We start from the raw sequence: 25,828 nt of genomic DNA on the forward strand, positions 1-25,828 counted from the left end.
TCAGCTCAGGCTGCTCTGTAAATACTGCACACTGGGTGGCTGAAACAATGAACATTTCTTTCTCATCATCCTGGAGGGCAGAAGCATAAGATCAGGGTGCCAGGATGGCCGAGATCTTCGTGAAGGCCCTGCTCCTGGTTATGTCCTCACATGCCCTTTCTCTGCTGTATGCTGACTGAGGGAGGCAGAGAGAGAGAGAGAGAGGGAGAGAGAAAGAGATCTCCTGTCTTTTTCCTCTTGGCATTAACCCCATCATGGATTCTCTACCCTCATGAGCCCATCTAACACCTGATCATCTCCCAGAAGCCCCATCTCCTCATACCCTCACATTGGGGGTTAGGGTTTCAATATATGCATTTTAGGGGGGGATACAAACATTGACCAGAGCACCAATTTTATATATATATATATATATATATATATATATATATATGGTATATTTATTACCTCTGTCCCTGCCACACCACGAGGCCCAGGGACTCTGTCCATCTTCGTAACTGCTGGCTTCTCAACACTCAGCCTGTGGCCTGCATGTACACAGTAGGTGCTCAACAATGCAGTAAGTGCAACAAATAACATATGGAATGGAAAGAAGAACTTTTTGCAAGGAGCAGATGGTTTGTGGGGTCCATAGGTGACCTCCTTCTGTTTGATCTGGTGGCTGACCACCCCCTCCATGGTCAAGCTGGTTCCCCAGGAGATACGGTGGGAACCTGGATTCCTTGCCCTTTATTGCCCCTTCCCAATGAGTACCACTGGGGTCTCTGGCCCCAGCCCGGGGTCTAGCCTCCACCTGTGTCCCCCTTGGAATTTCCCCCAGGCTCCCCAGGTTCGGTGTGCCCCTACCTGATCCTGCTTTTCATCCCCACTGGCTTTTCCTCCCATACCCTTGCCCCCCCCACCCCTCAGCCTCCCTTGCTTCCTTTACCAGAGTCTGTCTGTCCCCAGCTGTCCTCACACTCTGAAGCAGCACAATAGTCATCGTCACCGAGGCAGACGCGGCAAGTCAGACCTTTTGGACAGGTGACCCTGCCTTCCTAGACCTCAATTTCCTCATCTGCCAAATGGGCTTAATAACAGTGCCTAATTCCTAGGGTTTGGGAGAAGGATGAAAGGAATATGCAGAATGCGAAGAACAGGGCCAGGCTCACACTAGCCACAACTTCAGCGTGAAGTGTTGCTGCTCTTGACATGGCTTTTTTGCTTTTGGTTTTTTTAGATTTTATTTGATGTATTTATTAGAGAGACCGAGAGAGCATGTGCATGATTGGGGGGAGAGGGGCAGAGGGAGAGGGAGACAAGCAGACCCACCATCAAGCAGGGAGCCCCACGTGGGGCTTGATCCCAGGACCCTGCGATCGTGACCAGAGCCGAAGACAGACGCTTAATGGGTTCCCCAATGATTGACATTCTTATCACCACTCCCCTGCCAGTCTGGCCCCCATCACTAGCAGCTGGCTGCCTCCTCTGACACCTCTAATCCATCCAACAGCTGAAATAACCTATTTATCAAGTTATTTATTTTTTATACTTTTAGAGAGGAATGGGGAGGGGCAGAGGGCGAGGGAGAGAGACAATCCCAAGCAGGCTCCACGTCCGGTCTGGAGCCTGCGGCGGTCCTCGAGCTCATAACCCTGAGATCATGACTTGAGCAGAAATCAAGAGTCGGGTGCTTAACCGACTGAGCCACCCACATGCCCCTATCAAGTTATGCTTACGAACAGTTTCTACACACCGAACAACAACAACAACAACAAAAACAAAAACCTAGAGTGGTGGTGTTCAGTAGATACATAACGTGACTATAATATTTGAAATTCTAGTAGTCCTGTTAGAAAAATACAATCTAATTAAAAAACAGGCAGAGGATCTCAATAGACAGTTTTCCAAAGAAGACACACAACTAGCCAAGAGCTGCACGAAAGGGTGCGTCACATCATCAGTCACCAGGAAAAGGCAAATCAAAAGCACTAGGAGATGTCAACTCACACCCGTCAGGATGGCTATTATGGAAAAGATGGTAAGTGTAGTAACATAGGAAAGGGATCCCCAGGGCACCATTAATGGGAGTGTGTGCTGGTGCGGCCACTGTGGGAAACAGTATTGAGGATCCTCCAAAAATTAAAAAGAGAGCTACCATAGGACCCAGCAATCCCGCGTCTGAGTATTTACCCGAAGGAAATGGAGACAGGATTTCCTAGAGATGCCTGCTCTCCCGTGTTCGTGCAGCATCGTTTACAACAGTCAGCCCCCGGAAACCCCCAGACTGTCTGTTAGTAGCTAGAGGAGGAACACGTTGTGTCTATCCACATAGTGGACTATTACTCAGCCTTTAAAAAGGAAGGAAATCCGGGATGCCTGGGTGACTCGGTCGTTAAGCGTCTGCCTTCGGCTCAGGTCATGTTCCCAAGGTCCTGGGATCGAGCCCTGCATCGGACTCCCTACTCAGTGGGAAGCCTGCTTCTCCCTCTGCCTCTCCCACTACCTGCTACTCACTCTGCCTGTGCTCTCTCTCTCTCTCTCTCTCTCTCTGTCAAATAAATAAATAAAATTGAAAAAAAAAAAAAGAAGGAAATCCTACCATTCACAACAATGTGGGTAGACCTCGAGGGCATTATGCTGAGTGAATTAAATCAGACAGAGAAATGCAAATACTGTGCAGGCTCTCACAGGTGGAATCTGAACAAGGCCAGATGTGGGGCACCTGACTGGCTCAGCAGGTGGAGCTTGGGATTCCTGATCTCATGGTCATGAGTTCGAGGCCCACATTGGGTGTAGCTATAACTTAAATAAATACAACTTTAAAATAAAATAAAATAAGAAGATCTTAGGGGTGCCTGGCTCACTCAGTGGAAAGTGCAGCTCTTGATCTTACGATTGTGAGTTTGAGACCCCAGTTGGGTGTAGAGTTTACTTTAAAAAAAAAATAGGGGCACCTGGGTCGCTCAGTGGGTTAAGCCTCTGCCTTCAGCTCAGGTCATGATCTCAGGGTCCTGGGATCGAGCCCCACATCAGGCTCTCTGCTCAGCGGGGAGCCTGCTTCCCCCTCTCTCTCTGCCTGCCTCTCTGCCTACTTGTGATTTCTGTCAAATAAATAAATATTTTTAAAAATTAAAAAAATTTAAAAAAAATAAGTAAAATCTGGGGTGCTTGGGTGGCTCAGATGGTTAAGCATCTGCTTTCTGCTCAGGTCATGATCCCAGGGTTCTAGGATCGAGTCCCACATCTGGCTCCCTGCTCATCGGGGAGCCTGCTTTTCCCTCTCCCTCTGCCTCTGCCTCTGGCCCTGCTCATGCTCTCTGGCTCGGGTTCTCTCAAATAAATAAATAAAATCTTATATATTAAAAAAAAGGTTCTCATAAGAAAACAGTTTGTAACTATGTGAGGTAAAGGATATTAAGTAAACTTAATGTGCCAATCATTTAGCAATATATACAAATATCAAATCATGTTGCACACTTGAAACTAATACAATGTTATATGTTGATTATATCTCAATAAAAAATAAATTTAGGGGTGCCTGGGTGGCTCAGTCAGTTAAACGTCTGCTTTCACCTTGGGTCATGATCCCAGGGTCCTGGGATCGAGCCCCACATTGGGCTCCCTGCTCAGCGGGGAGTCTGCTTCTCCTTCTCCCTCTCCCCCTGCTCAGGTGCTCTCTCTCTCAAATAAATGAATAAAATCTTTTTTAAAAAAGTTTAAAAAACAGATAAAATTAATTTTAATTTTATTTATTTTTAAAGATTTTATTTATTTATTTGACAGACAGAGATCACAAGTCGGCAGAGAGGCAGGAAGGGGGGGGGGAAGCAGGTTCCCCATGGAGCAGAGGACCCGATACGGGTCTCAATCCCAGGACCCTGAGATCATGACCAGAGCCAAAGGCAGAGGCTTTAACCCACTGAGCCAACCAGGCGCCCCCTTTATTTTAAGTAACCTATACAACCAATGTGGGGCTCCAGCTCACAACCCGAGGTCAAGAGTTGAGCGCTCCACCCACTAAATCAGGTTTGTTTAGGTAAAATTAAGTGTTTATTTGTTTTTTAAAAGATTTTGTTTATTTATTTGATAGAGCGAGTGAGCACAAGCAGGGGGAGCAGCAGGCAGAGGGAGAAGCAGGCTTCCCGCTGAGCAAAGGCCTGACACAGGGCTCGATCCCAACTCCAGGATCACGACCCGAGCTGAAGGCAAATACTTAACCAACTGAGCCACCAAGGCACCCCTAAAATTATATTTAACAGAACTTTCTATTTAACTCCATACACGCAAAATATTATCATTTCAGCATGTACCAAGTATAAAAAATGATTATTGAGCTATTTTACCTTTTTTGGCACCGTCTGCAAAAGCTGCTTTGTGTGTGTTTCACACCCATAGCACGTCTCAATTTGGACCGGCCGCCTTTCAGGTGCTCCCCAGCCCCGTGTGGCCAGCGGCTCCTGGATTGGACAGAGCAGGAAATACAACCACAGCACACGTCCAGACACGTGACATCCCAGATGCGCTTGGTCCCCTGGGTCCCTCCCTCCCTGGACAACCTCTGCCTGAATACCAGTTGGCCCCCGGGAGCTGTTCAGGGCCTGCTCTGTATCTCCATCTGGGCTAACCCTCCTCTTTCTACTCCTTCTTCCCTTCCTCTCCCTCTCCTCCCCCTCCTGCAATGGCCCATCCTCTTAAGCAAACCAGTGGCCAGCCACCCCCACCCCAAGGACGCCCCCCACCTGGGTTGCCCCAGACTTGTCTGCTGCCAACTTCAGATCCCAAATCCCAGTATTGTCCCAGGACAGCGTGCCTTTGGGCTATATTGTGTCTCCCAGAAAGATATGTTGAAGTCCTAACCCCAGGAACCTGAGGTCATATTAGATTAGGGTGGGCCCTGGATCCAAGAAGGCTAGGGACCGGTGTCCCTGTAAGCAGAGAAGACAGACGGACAGACACAGACACCGGGAAGAAGGCCAAGAGACCATGCAAGCAGAGTCTGGGGTTAGTCAGCCATAAAACAAAGATGCCAGTTATGGCCAGACACTAGGAAAGAGGCAGGGAAGCAGTCTCTCTTCTCCCCTGGCGCCTTCAGAGAGAGCGTGACCCTGCTGACATCTTGACTGTAGACTTCTAGCTCCCAGGACTGCGAGGGAATCCATTTCTGCTTCAAGCCACCCCTTTGTTGTATTTTATTACGGGAGCGTGGGAAACTAGTATCACCTGTTGATGCCTCCGCCCCTTCAGGCCTCAGCTTGCCCATCATCCGCCCTGAGGCCTGTCCTGACCTCCATGGGGCTAGGGCCCTTTAGTTGTTTTATTTTTTTTAAAGATTTTATTTACTTATTTGAGAAGGAGGGAGAGGGAGAGAGGGAGAGTGAGCACAAGAGCTGGGAGGGGGAAGATGGGTGGGGAGGGACAGAGGGAAAGGAACAAGCAGACTTCCCGCTGAGCAGGGAGCCTGATGTGGGGCTCGATCCCAGGACCCTGAGACCATGACCTGAGCTGAAGGCACACTTAACTGACTGAGCCACCCAGGCGCCCCGGGCTAGGGCCCTTTATCTGTTCTTGGTCTCCCCCTGACCACAGCTGTAATAACTCCTGATGCACTGTGTCATCGCTCATGAATCCTGGGGCCCCTGTAAGAGTGAAAGCCCCACAGACAAGAGCTATGACTCTCCTGATTCCGTTATTCTCTCAAGAACATCCATCATCCCTTGCAACACACCGGCACCTAGAGCTAGCGACGACAGGAGAAACCAGACATCCCCATTCCCTTGTGCCTCTTGTGCTGGAACACAGCTAACACACAATGGCTGTTTGTTGAATGACTAAATGATTGTAGCACTTAGCCATCCTCAATGCCCGCTCCCAGCTGTTTCTGAGTCTCCACAGCTGATTCCTCTAGGGCTCCAGATCAGTTCCCTACTGACTTTATCTGTCTTTTAAAATTTTTTTTTTTTTAAAGATTTTATTTATTTATTTGACAGAGAGAAATCACAAGTAGGCAGAGAGGCAGGCAGAGAGAGAGGAGGAAGCAGGCTCCCCGCTGAGCAGAAAGCCCCATGCGGGGCTTGAACCCAGGACCTGGGATCATGACCTGAGCCGAAGGCAGCGGCTTAACCCACTGAGCCACCCAGGCGCCCCTAAAATTTTTTTTTGATTTATTTATTTTAGAGAGAGAGAGCTTGAGCGAGCGAGAGGTCGGGGAGGGGCAGAGGGAGAGAGAGAGAGAATCTCAAGCCGACTTCCAGCTGAGCGTGGAGCCCACCTCTGGGCTCAATCTCATGACCCTGAGATCACGACCTGAGCGGAATCAAGAGTCGGTTGCTTAAACGACTGAGCCACCCAGGTGCCCCTGACTTGACCTGTCTTAAGTACTTAACACTCAGCACTACCCTCCAAGGTAGGCACACTTATTTATCCCCCTTCAGATATAGAGGTCATACAGCAAGGGATCAAATATTATCTAGCATCCCCAGGGTTAATCTTCAGAGTCACTAGACTCTTTTTTTTTTAAATTTTATTTATTATTTTTAAAGATTTTATTTATTTATTTGACAGAAAGAGAGCGAGACAGCACAAGCAGGGGGAGCAGCCGGCAGCGGGAGAGGGAGAAGCAGGCTCCCCGCCGAGCAGGGTAACAGACTGAGCCACCCAGGTGCCCCACCACGCACTGAAAACGTGGAAAGCGACCCAATAAAAACACTGACAAGTGCTTTGAACAGACTCTTCATAAAAGAAGATATGCAGACGCCAAAGAAGCAACACAAAAGATTGTCAACAAGCAGCAGCCGCCTGGGAAATGCAAAACGACGGGACAACCAGCTCCCATTACAAACCCGCCCGAATGGCTGTATGAGGGAGGCTGCCCATCCCGAAGGCTGGAGAGGATACTGGAAGTAGGAGCGGTTTGTTGAATGTCGGTGTTGGTCCAGCAAAGTCGAAGGAGCGAATCCATACGCTAACGTTAGGGCACTTGCGCGGAGTCCCGTAAGGTGGGACTATCTTCTGGTGACTGCATCTCAGTCTTGGCGTTGCTGCATGAATTTCCTCCTGGGTCTCTGAGCAATTCCAAGCATGCCTCTGGGCCTCTCTCTCCCCTGTTCCCAGGCCCCTCAGTGAACTACATCATGCCCTGGACATCCCTCCCGGGCTGAGCAGTTGCTAGAATGCATTACGCGCTCTTGAAGAAAACGAAACACGCAGATGCTTTTTCACCGTCAATCACGCTCCTTGTCAAACTTCCTTGCTTCCTTGAGGCCATCCTGGGCTGCCCCTCACGCCGCTATGACATCAAGAGTTGTGTGAGTGAGAGGGACGCCTGGGTGGCTCAAAGGTTAAGTGTGTGCCTGCAGCTCAGGTCATGATCCCAGGGTCCTGGGATCGAGTCCAGCATCAGGCTCCTTGCTTGGCAGAGAGTCTGCTGCTGCCCCTGCTTGTGCTCTCTGTCTGTGTCAAATAAATAAAATCTTCAAAAATTGGCTACAAATAAATTTGACAAATGGATCCTGAACATCTACTATGGGCCAGGCTCTGTCTGGGTTCAAAGCTCCAGCAGTGGGTAAGTAAACCAAATACCACTCTCTACTCTTGGGGTCTTGCGGGGGGGGGGGGGGGTGGGCGGATGCAGGAGATGGATGCTGAACTTGTTACATAAATAATTTCACGGTTATGATAGCAGTAAGGGTCACATCGGGAAATACATGCTGGCCATAGGGGGAAGTGATGTTAGTTTAGCCGCTGAGACCCAGGAGGACCTCTCTGAGGAAGCCACGTTCACACTGGACTCTGTATTAGCATAGGTCAAGTTTTGCTGCAGGAACAAACACGTCCAGGGAGACCGGAGAAGCATGTGTGGGCTTCAATGCCTCAGCTCAGAAGTGACTGATGTACAGAAGTGACTCCGCTTCCACCTGCATTTGATGGCCAGAATCAGTCAAGGCAATCATGGACTTGGCTGAGTTTTTCCATCTAGAGCTATTGGTTTACCCTCGAAATGGCCATTGTAGGATCAAAAGGATGAGGAAAGGAGTGCATTCCTGGTGGTACAAGCAGCAAATTCAAAGACACTGGAAATAAAGAGACAATGGATCTGTAGCCTCAAAATTCTGACAGAATAGGATTTTGGACCCAGACCCCTATTTCCAACCAAAATAGTGACCAAGTGCAAGGAACAGGCAGAGACATTTCAAAATGCAGAAGGGCTCAAAAATGTCATCTCCCATGCTCTTATGTTCTTAGAAAATTATTGCAGGATGCACTCAACCAAAACAAGGGAGCAAACACAAAAAAGAAGAAGAAGAAGAAGAAGAAGAAGAAGAAGAAGAAGAAGAAGAAGAAGAAGAAGAAGAAGAAGAAGAAGAAGAAGAAGAAAGAAGAAAGAAAGAAAGAAAGAAAGAAAGAAAGAAAGAAAGAAAGAAAGAAAGAAAGGCGGGCACCTGGGTAGCTCAGTTGGTTGGGCAACTGCCTTCGGCTCAGGTCATGATCCTGGAGTCCCGGGATCGAGTCCTGCATTGGGCTCCCTGCTCACCAGGGGTCTGCTTCTCCCTCTGACCTTCCCCCTCTCATGTTCACTCACTGGCTCTCATTCTCTCTCTCTCTATCTCAAATAAATAAATAAAATCTTAAAAAAAAAAAAAAGAAAAAAGGAAGACTCAAGATCGAGGAAACAGGTGTCCCAATATGGGAATTGAAGATGATTCCTGGGACAGTGGCAGGAGAAACTGCCCAGCAGAAAAAACCCAGGAAGAAAAGAGCACACTCCCTATCCATTCTCTGGACGGTGTGATCATTTGGAAAGCTGAACTGAGATGTGCTGCCAGAACTTTTAAGAAGGGGGGAAAAAAAAGGCAATTATCTCCAGGTGGAGAAATTATACTTCATAATAATTACACTTTCCAATTGCATCCTTCAAAGGGAGATGAAATTACCTTTCCATAAAAACAATAAAAAGAATGCGAGCCACCAAGACACCCGGTGACTGCTGTCTCCTACCCAGCTGATGACTCAGGGGCACCGTGTGATGGCCTAGAGGCACCTCAAACTCAGCTATCCCCAACGGAACTCCACAAATGTAACTCCTGACCTTTCCGATGCCTCACGCCTTCCCTGTTTCAGATGCCTGAAACACAACCTACAGAGCGAGGCTTGAGGACTCATATTGGCTCAGATGGAGGTGTGCTGACAAATTTGGAATGACCTTCTCTCTGACCCAGCCAATCAGAGCAGTCCATACCCTAGGCCCTGCGATTGGTTTGGTTGTGTCATGTGATCCCAGCTGTACCAATGATGATGCAGTACAAGGACTGCGGTTGAAATCTTGGGGCAGTTGGGTATCTCTTTCCAAGTAGCTGCTGAGTGGGAGTCACGGATCTATGGTGCGAGACACGATCTCTGCCGCCCCACGGGAGTCTGATGAGATGAAAGCCCAGTAGAGCCAGGAGGTAGCAAGTTAGATTCCCAGTGACACTATATAGCATCTTGATCCAGCTGTGCCTGAAGTCAACTCCTAGATGCCTAGATTTTCAGTTACAAGAGCCAATTCATTTCTTTTTCCTCACATGAGTTTGAGTCGTTTTTCAGTTGAACTTAATTTTGTTTCATTTTTTTCTGGAACTGCCGACTAAGCAAATCTTGATCGATACAACCCCTACTCAATGCTAGACATTGGACTAAAGAGTTGACATGAGGGATGTCTGCTGGCTCAAGCAGTAGAGTGTGGGACTTTTTTTTAAGATTTTATTTATTTATTTATTTATTTATTTATTTGAGAGAGGGAATGAGAGAGAGAGTGCATGAGAGGGGAGAGGGTCAGAGGGAGAAGCAGACTCCCCACTGAGCAGGGAGCCCTACAAGGGAGTTGATCCTGGGACTCCAGGATAATGACCTGAGCTGAAGGCAGTTACTTAACCAACTGAGCCATTCAGGCACCCAAGTGTGGGACTCTTGATCTCAGAGTTGTGAGTTCGAGCTTGATGGATGTAGAGATTACTTAAAAAAATAAAATATTAAAAAGGAGTTGACATAAACTAAGTCATTGAACCCGATGAGAGAGGGAATAATCTGATTCCCATTTAACTGACGAGCAAACTGAGGCTCACAGAGGTGAATTCATCCACCCAAGATCATCAGAGCCAGGATTCCAGACCCTACCTGCCTGACCCCATAGCCTGCCTCTCTCTGACCTTGAGAAGCAGTTGCCAGATTTGGAGATTCAGAGAGAGGAACTAAGTTACGGGGTGAAGCAGGGGGAAGGAGAGGTGGCAGTGGGGAGAGCCAACGCCAATGGCCAGAACTCTCTTCTTCAAAGGGCACCAAGGAGTAATGGAGGGTTGTGAGCAGAAGGACAGGAGGAAGGATGGACTACGGTGTGAAGAGTGGATCATTAAAAACAGTAGCAAAACAAAACAAAACAACAACAACAGTAGCAAAAAGTAATAACTATCAAAACCACGACTGGATGTCACTTCGCCCTGATTCAGATGGCTGTCATAATAAAGGACGGACGGGACGCCTGGGTGGCTCAGTGGGTTAGGCTGCTGCCTTCGGCTCGGGTCATGATCCCGGGGTCCTGGGATCGAGTCCCACATTGGGCTCGTTGCTCGACGGGGAGCCTGCCTCTCTTTCTGCCTCTGCCTGCCTCTCTGCCTGCTTCTGTGCTCTCTCTTTCTGACAAATAAATAAAATCTTTAAAAAATAATAATAATAAAGGACAGACAACAAGCATTAGCAAGGATGTGGGGAAGTCTGAACCTGTGTACGTTGCAGCCGGGAATGCAAAATGGCACAGTGGATCTGGAAAAGTCTGGCAGTTCCTCAAAACGTTAAAGAGTTACCATCTGACCCAGCAATTCCACTCTTAGGAATATACCCTATGGAGACAAAAATAGATATCTGCACAAAAAGCCTCCACGTGAAGGTTCATAGCAGCATTTTCCTAGCTAGCCAAAAAAGGAGAAGCAACCCAAATGCCCATGAGCTGATGAGTGGAAAAACAAAACGTGGCAAATCCATACCCTGACATCTTATCCAGCCATAAAAAGGAATGACATTCGGATTCATGCTGCGACATGGCTGGGTCCTGAAAACACTCAGTTGAGTGAAAGAAGCCAGGCAGATACAAAGTATCGAATGATTCCATTCGTAGGAAATGTCAAGAACAGACAAATCGCAGAAACAGGAAAGCAGATTCCTGGTTTGCAGGGGATGGCAAGGAGGGGAGAAATGAGGGTGATGGCCAGGGGGTACGGAGTTCCCTTTGGGAGTGATGCAGTCTTCTACAATTAGATGTGGGGACTGGGAACACGCTCTGCGAATCCACCAAGAACCATTGAAATCCAAAATCACACTTTAAGTGGGTGAATTGTATGGTAGGCGAATCGTGTCTCAGTAAAGCCGTTAAAACATGCTGACATTTATAGAGTGGTTTGCTGTCAGGAGAGGTGTCAACATGGCCCCAATGACTGCATCCGTATTCACAAGATCACTGTGTGAAAGACCCCAGTTTACCAAGGGGGGTGACTGAAATCACAGAGGTTTGGCCCGTCATCTAGGGAGGTGGTGGTCAGACGGCAGAGGCTTGGCATTTCAGGCCCCGCTGGACCTGACCCTTACCCCCACCCCCAAACCACCCCCGCCCTTCTCTTCTTTCCTCTCCCCTAAGCCAAGCTCCCACCAACTGACCTCATTTCCTTTTCTTTTGCACACCCATTCTTTGTGGTCTCCAGGCCTTTGCCTGTGCTGATCGACTGCTTCTGCCCAGCTGTTGTTTCTCCTTCCCTTCCACCTAGTCTGGGAAATGAATGTCTAAGTGTGAGGGGGGCAAAAGAGGGGAGGTGCTGACTCCCAGTTTCCAAGCCTAGGGCTTGGGAAGTGAGAGAGTGTAGGGAAGAGGGTAACTCGAGGGGTGGCCTGGGGGAAAGAACAGGGCCTGATTCCTCCTGTCTCCCCCAGGACTTGACCCCCACCCACGTCAACAGATTTTGAAGTCTTGGCCTGAGTTTAACCCGAGCTGTAACTGGGGACGCAGGCGAGGAAGGATGAGGTCAGCTTCTCCTCCTGGCCAGCAGGCCAGGCCTGGGGTGAGCAGGTGAGGAGAGAGAGTCGTCTGACTGCCCAAGTCCTGCCCAACATCTCGAGACAAGGTGATGTCCCAGCACCAGGCTGCCTTCTCCGCCCTTTCCCGGCCAACCAGAAGTCTCTTCTAGGAGCCTTTTAGAACCTTTAAGAAGAAGTCCACAAATGCAATAAAATACTATTGTGCCATAAAAAGAAGTAGATTCCTGGTGCCTTCAACAGCTGGAAGAACCCCAAAAAAACAGGATGCCAAGTGAAAGGAGTCCGATAAAAAAGGCCACAGATCGCATGATTCCATTTACATGAAGCATCCCGGGAGGGGGCAATGAGGAATGGCTTCTTAATGGGTGTGGTTTCCTTCTGCGGTGATGAAATTTTTTTTTAGTGTGTTTAAACTAGACAGAGGTGGTGTTTGCATACCCTTGTGAATGTGCTCAAAGGCAGTGGACTGTTCCTTTAAAATGGTTCATTTTATGTTATGTGAATGTTGCCTCATTTTTAAAAAATAAAAGGAGTGGGGCGCCTGGGTGGCTCAGTGGGTTAAAGCCTCTGCCTTTGGCTCAGGTCATGATCGCAGGGTCCCGGGATCAAGCCCCATATCGGGCTCTCGGCTCAACAGGGAGCCTGCTTCCCTTCCTCTCTCTCTGCCTACCTCTCTGCCTACTTGTGATCTCTCTATCAAATAAATAAATAAATAATCTTTTTAAGAAATAAAAAATAAAAGGAGTATGCTAGGCCTTTGCTCATGATGATTCCTTTACCAGGAACCCCATTTCTGCTGACCTCAGCTCCCTTCACCTCCTCAAGGAGGGATGCCCGGCTCTCTGGATCTGAAATGGTCCCCAGTCACTCTCCTATGCCACCATGATATCTGATTGATTAATAGCACACATCACTATGTGGAATCCGCTTACTACTTTGTATATGGGTTTTTTGATCTCACCACCAGAAGGTGAGGTCCTAACAGGGCAGGGAAAAGGCAGTGTGTGTCCCTATTTTCAGGGGGGGAGATTGAGTGCAGAGAGGTTCTGGAACCTGAAAATGGCCCTGCCATCGGTCTGCCCCCAAGTCCTTATCCCTGGCATCTCAGCCAGGCATCCCAAACTCAAACATCTTCGGTCAGGCTGGCAATCCGTATGTCCAAAGCCACCAGATGGCATGGCCCTGGAGCATCTGTCCACTTGAAATGGCAGAGGTGTTTTGAAAACTTAATAAACTTATTTTTCAGAGCTCTGAAATTAAGTCCAAAGTCCTGAGTCCCCCCATATACACCCTGATGCCCCACAACTTCCCCCACAGTGAACATGCCACATCACAGTCCCACAGCATGTAGAACTAGTGAACCTACTGTGACACGTCATTGTCACCCAGAGTCCACAACTGACATTAGGCCTCACTCTTGGGCTGTTCCATTCTCTGGGTCTGGACCAGCGTAAAATGACACGTACCCACCCTTACTGCTGTAAAAATCCAATGCACCCCACCTAGGCAACCTTCTCCACCCCGTAACCCCTGCCAACCCCTGCACCTTCTACTGTCTCCACCCTTTTTTGGCTCTTCCAGAATATTCTAGAGCTGCAGTCAAACAGCGTGCAGCCTTTTCTTTTTCTTTTTTAAAGATTTTATTTATTTATGTGAGAGAGAGAGAGAGAAAGGGGAGGAGCAGAGGGAGAGGGGGAGAGAGAGAATCTCCAGCAGACTCCACGCTGAGCTCAGAGCCCGACTCGGGGCTTGATCCCATGACCCTGAGAGCATGACCTGAGCGGAAACTAAGAGCTGGGTGCTCAACCGACTGAGCTCCCCAGGCGCCCCACAGGTAGCTTTTCTGACTGGCTTCTTTCACTTAGTGATATGCATTTAAGTTTCCTCCTGCCTTTTCATGGTTTGATAGCTCGTTTCTTTTTAGCGCTGAATAATGTTCAGCGTGTGTGGATGTCCCACAGTTTATCCACTCCCCGACTGAAGGACACCTTGCTTGCTGCCAACTTTTAGCTGTTACGACTAAAGCTGGAGTCCATTCCCTCTCAAGGAGGGGTCAACTTAACTCCACTGCTATGGGAAGGAATATCAAGAATTTGTGGGGGGAAAAAAAAAAGAAGAATTTGTGGATGGGGCACCTGGGTAGCTCAGTCATTAAGCATCTGCCTTCAGCTCAGGTCATGATCCAAGGGTGGTGGGACTGAGCCCTGCATCAGGCTCCCTGCTCAGTGGGAAGCCTGCTTCTCCCTCTCCCACTCCCCGTGCTTGTGTTTCCTCTCTCAGTGGGTCTTTCTCTGTCAAATACAATACAATACAATACAATACAATACAATACAATACAATACAATACAATACAATACAATAATTTGTGGACAAAGATTAAGGCCATCCAGGTGATTTAAAAAAATTTTTATTTTCACGTAAACACTATACCCACTGTGGGGCTGGAGACCAAGAGTCGCACACTCTACTGACTGAGCCAGCCAGGCACCTCACAAGACATCAAGGTGGTGGGGCGCCTGGGTGGCTCAGTGGCTTAAAGCCTCTGTCTTCGGCTCAGGTCATGATGCCAGGGTCCTGGGATCGAGCCTCCCATTGAGCTCCGCATCAGGCTCTCTGCTCAGTGGGGAGCCTGCTTCCTCCTCTCTCTCTGCCTGCCTTTCTGCCTACTTGTGATCTCTGTCAAATAAATAAATAAAATCTTAAAAAAAAAAGACATCAACATGGTTAAGAGATATTTAGGGGTAGAACTCTGAGGCTATGCAAATGTCCTGTTTCTCCTTAAAGTTTTGTCCATTAAATTTCTCATCCATCAGTGGCTTCTGCCTCCCGCAGTCATTTACTGTGGCATTCTTTTTTTTTTTCTCTTTTTAAAGATTTTATTTATTTATTTGACAGAGAGAAATCACAAGCAGGCAGAGAAGCAGGTAGAGAGAAAGGAGAAGCAGGCTCCCTGCGGAGCAGAGAGCCGGACGCGGGGCTCGATCCCAGGACCCTGAGATCATGACCTGAGCCGAAGGCAGCGGCTTAACCCACTGAGCCACCCAGGCGCCCCTACTGTGGCATTCTAATGGCGATTTTCTACTTTCGTCGTTCATTCTACATTTATTTTTTTAAAAGATTTTATTTATTTCAGAGAGAGAGAGTGTGGGCTGAGTGGAGGAGGAGCAAAAGGGGAGGGAGAGGGAGAGAGACTCACCAGCAGACTCTGAGCTAAGCACAGAGCCCCAAGCGGGGTTTGATCATGACGCTGAGATCATGACCTGAGCCAAAACCGAGAGTCGAGTCGGACACTTAATTGACTGGGCCACCCAGGCACCTCTCATTCTACATTTATTAATTGAAAGTCTCCTGTCAGGGACATTTGTCCCTTCTCCTCCATTTTTTTTTAAAGATTTTATTTATTTATTTGACGGAGAGAGCACAAGTAGGCAGAGAGGCAAGCAGAGAGAGAGAGGGAGGGAAGCAGGCTCCCTGCTGAGCAGAGAGACCGATGCGGGGCTCGATCCCAGAACCCTGAGATCATGACCTGAGCTGAAGGCAGAAGCTTAACCCACTGAGCCACCCAGGCGCCCCTCTCCTCCATTTTTAAGTGGATTTACTCTCGTATTTTTAATCAGTACGGACTCGTGTGGACTTTATTTCATTGTTGGGGTCATAATCCAATACTATGGTTATTCACTTTGTTCTCGGATTGTTCCAGCTGTGGCCAAGGAAAGTTCTTTGAGGTTGGCTTCCGCGTCCTTTCAGCTTGTTTTAAGTATTTTCTGCCGCTGGAAGTGTCTCCAGGCTGGTGTGGTATTTTCTCGGCTCTAGTCCTAGAATCAGCCATTTCTCCAGGCCTGGGTCACTATATTGGAAAATGGTATTTATTTTTATCAATTTTTTTAAACTTTTTTTTTACGATTTTATTTATTAATTATTTATTTGACAGACAGAGATCACAAGTAGGCAGAGAGGCAGACAGAGAGAGGAGGAAGCAGGCTCCCCACCGAGCAGAGAGCCCGATGTGGGGCTTGATCCCAGGACCCTGGGATCATGACCTGAGCCAAAGGCAGAGGCTTTAACCCACTGAGCCACCCAGGCACCCCGGAAAATGGTATTTAGAGAGCAAGACCTGGGGCCTGGGGCGCCTGGGTGGCTCAGTCGTTAGGCGTCTCCCTTGCCACTCGGGCCTTGATCCCAGAGTGCTAGGATAGAGCCCTGTATTCGGCTCCCTGCTCAGCGGGGAGTCTGCTTCTCCCTCTCCATCTGCTGCTCTCCTTGCTTGTTCTCTCTCTCTCTGTAAAATAAATAAAATCTTTAAAAAAAAAAAAACCTGGGGGCTGGGTGTATTCATTTTTTCCTGGGGTATCAATGCTTCCAAACCTTCAGCAGACAATGCCAGGAAATATGTGTGTGTTTACTAACCCATGTATACACACACTTATGTTTATTTTCATATCTATCTTTTTAAAAGATTTTATTTATTTATTTGTCAGAGAGAGAGAGAGAGAGAGAGTATGAGAAGGGGAAGCATCAGAGAGAGAGAGAGAAGCAGGCTCCCCGCTGAGCAAGGAGCCTGCTCTGGGGCTGGATCCCAAGAACCCGGGATCATGACCTGAGCCAAAGACAGACACTTAACCAACTGAGCCACCCAGGTGCCCCTTGTGACTATTAAAATAAATACATCAGGGCACCTGGGTGGCACAGTCGTTAAGTGTCTGCCTTTGGCTCAGGTCATGATCCAGGGCTTCTGGATGAGTCCCACATCAGGCTCAGTGCTCGGCCGGGAGGTCTGCTTCTCCCTCTCCCACTCCCGTGGCTTGTGCTCCTTCTCTTCGCTGTTCGCTGCATCTCTCATCAAATAAGTAAACAAAATCTTTAAAAAAAATAAAATAAAATGAATACATCATACTGCTAACCACAGTCCAGCACCATTTTTCTTCCTTCCTTCCTTTCTTCTTTCTTTCTAGATTTTATTTTTAAGTAATGTCTACACCAAGGTGGGGCTCAAAGTGGCAACCCTGAGATCAAAAGCAGGTACGCTCCACTGCCCGAGCCAGCCAGGCGCGCCCACCTTGCTCATCACAACTTCCTTCTGCACCAGCCGGAATCTGGCTGTCGGTATGGACCCTATGTACTTGCTGGTTCAACACTGGCATATAAATAGTCCCCGAGTTGTTAGCCTGCACCCCTGCAAGCAACAGATTTACCAGCTAAAGCAGAGTGTTTCCAGGCAGGTCCGCCAGTTATTTGAATGGGAGGCCTCCGAGCTAAGTGAACAGGCCTGGGGTCCTTGGGCCTCCAGTTTGAGAGCCCCCCGCCCCCCCTGCCCCCCCCCCGCCCCCCCTGCCCCCCCCCCCCCGCCAACCATGATTGCTCTGGTCTCTGGCCAGGGCAGGGGGAGCGGGGGGAGAGTTTTCAGTTTGCTCTTCCCTGCCTATGGCATTCAGGGCTCAAGATCGATCCGTGCAAATGGGGTGGAGAGGGCGAAATGGAACCTCCCCCCGCACCCCCAGCTGCAGTCCTGCAACCCTCGAGGCGGGTGGGGGTTTGAGACCACAGCGCTGGGCATTTTGTCCTCTCGCTGGTGCTGACTCTGCTTTGAGAGTGCTGGCCGGGCGGGGCACCCCCCGTGGGAGGGCGCTGGGAGCAGAACCTGCTCGGTGGGTGCCCGCCCAGGCACGCATCAGGTGCGCGGGCTGTGGCATGAGCTGCCCTTCCCTAGGGAAGAGACCGGGCTTGACTGGGGCTGGGGCTGTGGGGGGGCGGGAAGGATGGGTGGGGGGTGCTTAAGGCCCATGAGGCCTGAGCTGAGGCCCCTCCTAATTCCTCCTCAGGGACACAGTGCTGACCCAGAGTACCCAACATTTATGGAGCTCTCACAGTATGTCCTGGTTCTGCTTTTTGTTTTTGTTTTTTTAATTCTGGTTTTTTTTTTTTTTAAGATTTTATTTATTTATTTGACACAGAGAGAAATCACAAGTAGGCAGAGAGAGAGAGGGGAAGAAGCAGGCTCCCGGCCAGGCAGAGAGCCCGATGCAGGGCTCAATGCAGGGCTCCATCCCAGGACCCTGGGATCATGACCTGAGCTGAAGGCAGAGGCTTTAACCCACTGAGCCATCCAGGCTCCCCATCTGTTCTAATCATACCTTTCATCCTCAGTATCCCTCAGAGAGGACACTGTTATTAAGTCCACTTTACAGATGAGGCCACTGAGGATCATTTGCCCACGGTCCTAGACTACAGAGTAGCTGAGCCTGGCACCAGACTCCGAACCCTTTCTATTTAGATGACATCGGGCCAGAGAGACAGACAGGGTTTCTTTCTGCCTTCCCGGATCTGGGGGTTAGGGCACAGACACACCACGGGTCCTGTGAATAAATAAATAAGGTAGTTTCACACAGTGCCAAATACCATGTGAGACTGGGGAGGAGGGAGAGAGATCAAGGAAGTCCTCTCTGAGGAGGTGACCAGCTGGGAAGTGTTGGGGGAAAGGGTGACTTATCCCCAAGAACAAGGGTCCTGAATTGTGTGAGGAATCGGTAGGAGGAATTGGTCGGAGGCCACCGGGGCAGGAGGGCAAAGGGTGGCTGGAGCCAGGGACAGCAGTGAAGTAAGTAAGGAGACACAGAGCGGGGCCATGTGGACGATGGTGAGCACTGTGGCAGTTACTTTGAGTCACCTTGGGAGCCAGGGGAGAATTTAGAGCAGGAGAGGGACCTGATCTGGGTATTTTTGTTTTTTAAGATTTTATTTATTTATTTATTTGACAGAGAGAGATCGCGAGTAGACAGAGAGGCAGGCAGAGAGAGAGAAGGGAAGCAGGCTCCCTGCCGAACAGAGAGCCCGATGCAGGACTCGATCCCAGGACCGTGAGATCATGACCCCAGCCGAAGGCAGCGGCCCAACCCACCGAACCACCCAGGCACCTGACCTGATCTGGGTATTAAGAACTGTGGCCACAGGTGCGGAACGGTGGAGAGGCGTGGAGGCACAGAGATGGAGAAGGTAGGGTCCTAGTCTAACAGAAAAGGGGTACTAGGGGTGGACGGTGGCGGTGGGAGGGCCCAGGGAGGTGTGAAGAGACCACCTTCCCACAAAGGGTGCGGCTTCCCTTTCACAGAAGGGGGTCATTTATCCAGCATCTGGGTGGTTCCACTGCATCTGGGGAATCTTCAGGGCTCATCCCTGCTGGCTTGGAAGGCTAGGTTGTGGGGCACCCCCACCCAGACGTTCCCCATCCCCCCACCCTGGCCCCACTGGCTGCACTTGCCCTGTGTGTGTCTTTGGTTGGAGCAAGCGGGAACCTTTCTGTCTCCCCAAGGAACAGTGCGGGTAGAAGCCTCAGGGATCCCCAAGGGGTTACATGGGGCTATGACCAGGCCTGGGTGCCCCTCTCCATGTCTCACCGGGGGGCACCCCCCAATCCTCCCCTCATGGCTGAGTCAAAGGGCAGCCACCAATCCCAGTCCCCCCTTCCCGGCTAAAGCCTCTGGTCTGAGGGTGGGGGAGTCGGGCCTGGCCAGGAAACTCCTGGGAACTGGGAGTGGGGGTGTGGGGCCAGCTGGGACTGGCCTGTTGGAGAAGCGGAAGCCTGGGAGAGGCGTGGGAGAGTGACATAGACAAAGACAGCCAACGACTGAGAGAGACACGAGAGAGACCAGGAGAAAGAGAGACAGATCTGATGAATGAGATACACACACAGAAAGAAACCGTACACTCATTCATTCATTCACTCACTCAGCAGATAACTTACTGGGCCTGGGCTGTGCCCCTGCAGGGGTGGGGGGGCTGCCTCCATGGGGGCTGACCTTCTGGTGGGGACACAGCCCAGAAACATGTTAAATGAGTAAATCACATCGTTGGGAGCAGTAAGGGTAGCAGAGACCAGGTGTGGGGGAGGCAGAACTTCCTCATTTGGGGAGAAGGAGGTTCCCACCAGAATCCTGCCTTCTCCTGCTCCTCCCCAACTCCCTCTAAGCCAGGTGTGGGAGCGGGGGAGGAGGGGATGGAGAAGGCCCAGGGCCCGGAGCCACCCGAGGGTGACTGCTGGGGTCTGGGGACTGAGGCTATTGTCACCTTGCTGGAGACCCCTCCTAACCTGGGCACCCGGGGTCCGTCGCCCACGGGCGTTCTCGGGGTGCATCCCGGAGTCTCAGCTGCAAGGTAGGCAGGAAGTGGGCAGGGACCAGTGTCCAGGCCCCATAGCACAGACGGAACCCCTCTGCTGGGGGGCAGGAAGAGGCTCAGGCTACGGCCGCCCCTGCTGAGAACCTCCCCTTCCCGCTTCTCCGGGTCCTCCCACCGCGACGGAGCGGTCCCTGGGAGCAGTTCAGGCCTGGAGGGGGGAGCCAAGGGCTCGCCGGTGCCAGTCGCCGACGGGGCGCGCTCTGGTGCCGCGGCGGGTGGCACAGGCTGGCAGCCATGGGCTGGGTGCCCAGGCCCCAAGGGGAGGGGGCGACTGCTGGCAACCGCCAGAGGTCCGCGTCGTGGGCCCTCCCCCTCGCCTGCCAGCTCCGGTCCCGCCCCCGGAGCCGCGTCCGCTCACTTTGCTCTGGGCAGAGCGACTGCCGCGGGCGCACGACCAGGGCTTGGGGGTGAGTGTACTGCGCTAGGTCTCCAGGGGCGCGGGGCTCAGTCCCGCCCGCAGGGGATTGCTCTGACCGCTCCCCCGGCCCCCCTGTTTGTATCTCCCTGGAAGCCTCAGGGGAAGGGGGTGGCGGGGGTGGGAGGGAAGGCGGCGACTCCCGGGCTGGATGCTGGGGCCGGGGATAGGAAAAGGGGCGCCTGGACTCCCCTGGCCTCGCCCTCTCCTTCTCCCGGCCGCACTGCAAGTTTCCCTACTTCAGTACTGTTTCCAGGGACTCCGAGGCGAGGCGGGAGATGCCGAGGCTGTGAGTCTCTGGCTCTGTGTCCGCATCCATGTCTGCACGGATCTGATGCCTCCTTCCCCGCAGCGTGGCTGAGTCCGTGACTCCCTGGGTCTGTATTCGCGCCAGGTTCCCCGAGGGCAACCGATGCCAGCCGGGGTGCATTTTTTCCTGCCCTGTGCCAGTAAGTCCGTTCCCCTTCCCAGCCTCAATTTTCTCATCCATTAAGTGGGACTTGTGCGACTGTCTGAGCATTTCTGAGGAGCTGTATTTGTGTTGAAGCATGAAAACCTTCGTGTCCCCTTCTTATTCGAGAAACTTTTGAGTCAACGGTTTCCAGTCTGTAAACTGGGACTGAGAGCTGTGAGGGGATTAGAGGGTGAAGTCTTGGGCAGGAAGTATTATTACACTGTAATGACACGAGCGCCCCTCTGCAAAAGCCATCTGGATCCTGTCTGCTGCCCTCAGGCTTTGCCTCTCTAAAATGGGAGGGCAGACAACTTTCTCACATAGACTGTGAGGTTCCGGGTTCCCGGGTTGGCTGAGGGTGGAGGCTGTGAAATTGTGGCCTGAACAAGTGGGTGAGACCCTCTCTGTGGCTGAATTTGGGTCCCTGTGTGACTGGCTATGTTGCTCCGCTCCTGTGTGAATATATTTTCTTGTTTCCCCCATGGGGTGTGACTGTGAGTACAAGTCATTGTCAACGTGTCACTGTATTCGTGTGTGCGTCCCTGTCTGCTTATGATTGAATCTGCCCCTGGATATCCCTGATTATATGTGACTTACTAGTGTCCCTTTCCTGTGGGACTCTGTTCCTGTGTCCCCTCGTGATATTATTAGCGTGTCTTTGTGTCTGCCCCTCTCCATGGCCACCTCCTTTCCATCCCTAACTCCCTTTGAGCCCCGGGGTCAGTGTGGAGTGGTGGGCAGGGCCACCTTCCCCAGGGCTGTGAGCCCCTACCGTGCCCACCTACCTCCCCAGGCCTCACGCTGTCCCTTACCTCTCCGCAGCCTCGGGGCAAGCGGCCCATGGAGTCGGGGCTGCTGCGGCCAGCGCCGGTGAGCGAGGTCATCGTCTTGCATTACAACTACACGGGCAAGCTTCGCGGCGCGCGCTACCAGCCGGGCGCGGGGCTGCGTGCCGACGCCGTCGTGTGCCTGGCGGTGTGCGCCCTCATCGTGCTCGAGAACTTGGCGGTGCTGTTCGTGCTGGGGCGCCACCCGCGCTTCCACGCGCCCATGTTCCTGCTCCTTGGCAGCCTGACGCTGTCCGACCTGCTGGCGGGCGCGGCTTATGCCGCCAACATCCTGCTGTCGGGGCCCCTCACGCTGCGCCTGTCGCCCGCGCTCTGGTTCGCCCGTGAAGGTGGCGTCTTCGTGGCGCTCGCCGCGTCCGTGCTGAGCCTCCTGGCCATCGCGCTCGAGCGCCGCCTCACCATGGCCCGCCGAGGACCCGCGCCTGCCGCGCGTCGGGGCCGCTCGCTGGCCATGGCGGCCGCCGCCTGGGGCGTGTCGCTGCTGCTCGGACTGCTGCCGGCGCTCGGCTGGAATTGTCTGGGCCGCCTGGACACCTGCTCCACCGTCCTGCCGCTCTACGCCAAGGCCTACGTGCTCTTCTGCGTGCTCGCCTTCCTCGGCATCCTGGCCGCCATCTGCGCGCTCTACGCGCACATCTACTGCCAGGTGCGCGCCAACGCGCGGCGCCTTCGGGGACGCCCGGGGGCCGCGAGGGGCGCCCCGGGCCGCGCACGCCGCACGCCGCGCTCGCTGGAGCTGTTGCGCACGCTCAGCGTCGTGCTCCTGGCCTTCGTGGCGTGCTGGGGCCCCCTCTTCCTGCTGCTCTTGCTCGACGTGGCGTGCCCCGCGCGCGCCTGCCCCGTGCTCTTGCAGGCCGACCCCTTCCTGGGCCTGGCCATGGCCAACTCGCTCCTGAACCCCATCATTTACACGCTCACCAACCGCGACCTGCGCTTCGCTCTCTTGCGCCTGGTCTGCTGCGGCCGCCGCCCCTGCCACAGAGGGCAGGATGCCTCCCAGGGCTCCGGGAGCCCCGCTGGGGCTTCGGAAGGCCTGAACCGCTGGCTGCCGCCTGGCTTGGAAGGCAGCTCCAGCCGCTCCGAGCGCTCGTCCCCGCAGCGGGACGGGCTGGACACGAGCGTCTCCGCTGGCGGCCCTGGGGCGCCCATAACCGCCCAGACCCTGGTACCTGCACCGGCCGCCGACTGATGCCCTTTGGCCTGCCGTTACCCTCCCTAAGGGCCGTTTGGCAGACTTTTTCTTTTTAAATAAGGAATTGATAGGAAAAGCAGCTGAAGATGGTGGCGGCAGAAGAGACAAAGGGAAACGTGTTTTATTTATGCTAAACCTCAGAGCAGTAAGTGAAACAGACAAAAATCCGCGGCCCTCGTGGCATTCACATCCTGATGGGGAACACAGGCAATAACAGAGTGAAGAAATCATGGAGGTAATTGCAGCTACAATACAGTGATGCCATCCATAGTGGTCAGGGGATGCTCCGCTGCAGAAGTGTGACATATACTCTAAGCTGAGCTGTCATTGCCCTGGGAACACTTGAAAGAAGAGCGTTGCAGGGTGAGGGAACAGCAGTGCAAAGGTCCTGAGGCCAGAACATGCCTGTGCCTTCTCAGAAAAGCAAAGATCTCCTCGTGGCTGGAGCAACAATGGAGGGGGGTGGTGGGAGGAAACAAAGGCTGGTATATAATGGGGCAGAGTGGGCAGAGCCTTGTGGGCTCCGTGGAGGACTTTGCTTTTACTCTGAGTGAAGTGGGAGGCAGACGTTGGACTTGATTTGCTTGAGATGTTCACAGATCTCTGTAAGGGGGAAGGTCGAAGCTAGAACAAGGTGAAAGTGCCTGCACTGGCCCAGAGGAGCAACGATAGGGGCTCAGGCTATGTGGACAGAATTACTGAGGAATTGAGTGTAGGCATGAGAGAAAGAAAGGAATCCTGTTTAGAGGAGGGAATGTTAAAGACACGGCACCCTAAACTAAAATTTGACTGTGGAAGACAGCCAGTTCCTATCTGAAACAAGATTTCTTTGAGTGTGGTGTCATATCATAAAAAAATTAAAAACCTAATAAAATAATAAGAACAATTACAGCTTACTGTGCAGGGCCAGTCATCCCCACAGTGGTAGGCCCAGGACATACCTTTTCCTCGCCCTTACTGCAACTTTGCAAGGTAGCTTTCCTCACCCGGATTTGACAGATGAGCAGTGAGTACCTGGCCCAGTGTGGAAGCCAGTATACTAGCCCAGACCGCCAGACTCCCAGGCCCTAAGGGACGCAGGCCTAGACTAGTGTCTGGCTTCTTCAGAGGGGCATGGCAAGGGCAGACGCTCCCTCCCTGAGTGGTCTGCATTCTTGTCTGGGGGCGATACCAGGGGCCTGTTTGTGCCCATAAAAGGCTCCAGGCATGCTGGCTCTGGGTACCAGCTGTCCCTAGACGCATTCCTGACCCCAGTGCCGCATTGCGGCCTGGGGGAGGGGCAGGGGGCTTTGGACTCAAAGTATCGCGCGCCACTTGCCGGGAGACCCGAGTAACTGCAGGCAGCCGCAAAGACCCCAGTGTGTTTTGGGGGCCACGGACTCACCCTGGGGGCCCGAGTGTCCACTGGCCACGCTCAGGTAGTCCCTGCGGGCCACATGCACGGGAAACCAACCTATTTCCTGGAACACGAACACACTGAAACTGGGACGCTCCCGGGACTAGACCTAATTTCCCACTGGGCCTGGTGCCCCTGACCCCAGGCTCCTTTATCGTCTAAGGGAACCTGAAGCTCACTCCGTTGTTTGGTTGTTTGATAGGATGATAGTAAAGGGATTTAGTCTCTTGTTCACATTTTACACAATTCGAAAAGCACCAGTTCCCTTTGTAGGATGTGATCGCTGTGGGGAATCCTTGGAAATTTCCAGAGCTATTCTGTGGATAAACGAGCTGACAGGTAAACACTTCTCTCTTTTTTTTATATACAATTTTAGCACTGCTTTGCATCTTGCTTTTTCACTTAGTAGTATATCTTGGGAACTGTTGCACACCCACAGATTTTGTACCATCTTACCCTCTTAGTTGGCTCAGGCTGTCATAACAGACACCATTACCTGAGCAGTTGAAACAGCAGAGACTTACTTCTCACGGTTGAAACAGCAGAGACTTACTTCTCACGGTTGAAACAGCAGAGACTTACCTCTCACGGTTCTGGGGTTTGAAGTCCAAGACGAGCACACCAACCTTATCTAGTGAGAGTGAGGACTCTCTTCCTGGCTTGCACATGGCTACCTTCCTGCTGTGTCCTCTCTTGGCATAGAGAAATCAAGAAGCTCTCTGGTGTCTCTTCTTATAAGGGCTCAAATCCCATCATGGGGCCCCACCATGAATGGCCTCAGCCTCCCCAAAGACCCATCTCCAAATACCATCCTGTTGGGGGTTAGGGATTCAACATATATTTCTTGTGGGGGAGCATGGGGGTTGACAATTCGATCCATAGCACTAAATTTTTTTTTTTTACTTTTTAAAATTTTTTTAAATTTGTAAAAGATTTTATTTATTTATTTGCAAACAGAGAGAGAGATCACAAGTAGGCAGAGAGGAAGGCAGAGACAGAGAGGGAAGCAGGCTCCCTGCTGAGCAGAGAGCCTGACACAGGGCTCAGTCATTGACCGTGAGATCATGACCTGAGCTGAAGGAAGAGGCTTAACCCACTGAGGCACCCAGGCGCCCCCCCAATTTTTTTAAATCGAGATAACATCCATAAGGCAAATGACTTAATCCCTTTCACTGGCTGCATAATATTTCACAGCGGGGTTGTGCCCACAACATATCACATCAGGATCCTATGGAGGGACGTGGGGGTTGAGTCCAAGCCTTTGCCTTTATACACAGTACTGCGGTACATCCTCTTGCACGTGTGCAAGTGT

The 25,828-nt window shown here is 51.5% G+C and overlaps 1 protein-coding gene across 2 annotated transcripts; it reads left to right on the plus strand.

The window, feature by feature from the left end:
- Nucleotides 1–20,078: 20,078 nt before the first annotated feature.
- S1PR5 (sphingosine-1-phosphate receptor 5) lies at nucleotides 20,079–25,045 on the plus strand. Of its 2 annotated transcripts, none has more exons than XM_047702707.1 (2): nucleotides 20,079–20,187; nucleotides 21,903–25,045. In XM_047702707.1, the coding sequence occupies exon 2, from the start codon at nucleotides 21,921–21,923 to the stop codon at nucleotides 23,115–23,117; it is 1,197 nt and encodes a 398-aa protein (XP_047558663.1). In that variant the 5' UTR covers nucleotides 20,079–20,187; nucleotides 21,903–21,920; the 3' UTR covers nucleotides 23,118–25,045. The 2 variants fall into 2 exon arrangements, with proteins under 2 accessions (XP_047558663.1, XP_047558652.1); XM_047702696.1 differs by lacking the exon at nucleotides 20,079–20,187 and adding an exon at nucleotides 20,363–20,617.
- The last annotated feature ends 783 nt before the right edge of the window (nucleotides 25,046–25,828 follow it).

This window comes from Lutra lutra, chromosome 1 (assembly GCF_902655055.1).
Source record: "Lutra lutra chromosome 1, mLutLut1.2, whole genome shotgun sequence".
Classification (NCBI taxonomy): domain Eukaryota; kingdom Metazoa; phylum Chordata; class Mammalia; order Carnivora; family Mustelidae; genus Lutra; species Lutra lutra.

Excerpts from the sequence above, each read along its gene's own strand:
- S1PR5 (XM_047702707.1), top strand. The coding sequence starts at position 21,921 with ATGGAGTCGGGGCTGCTGCGGCCAGCGCCGGTGAGCGAGGTCATCGTC.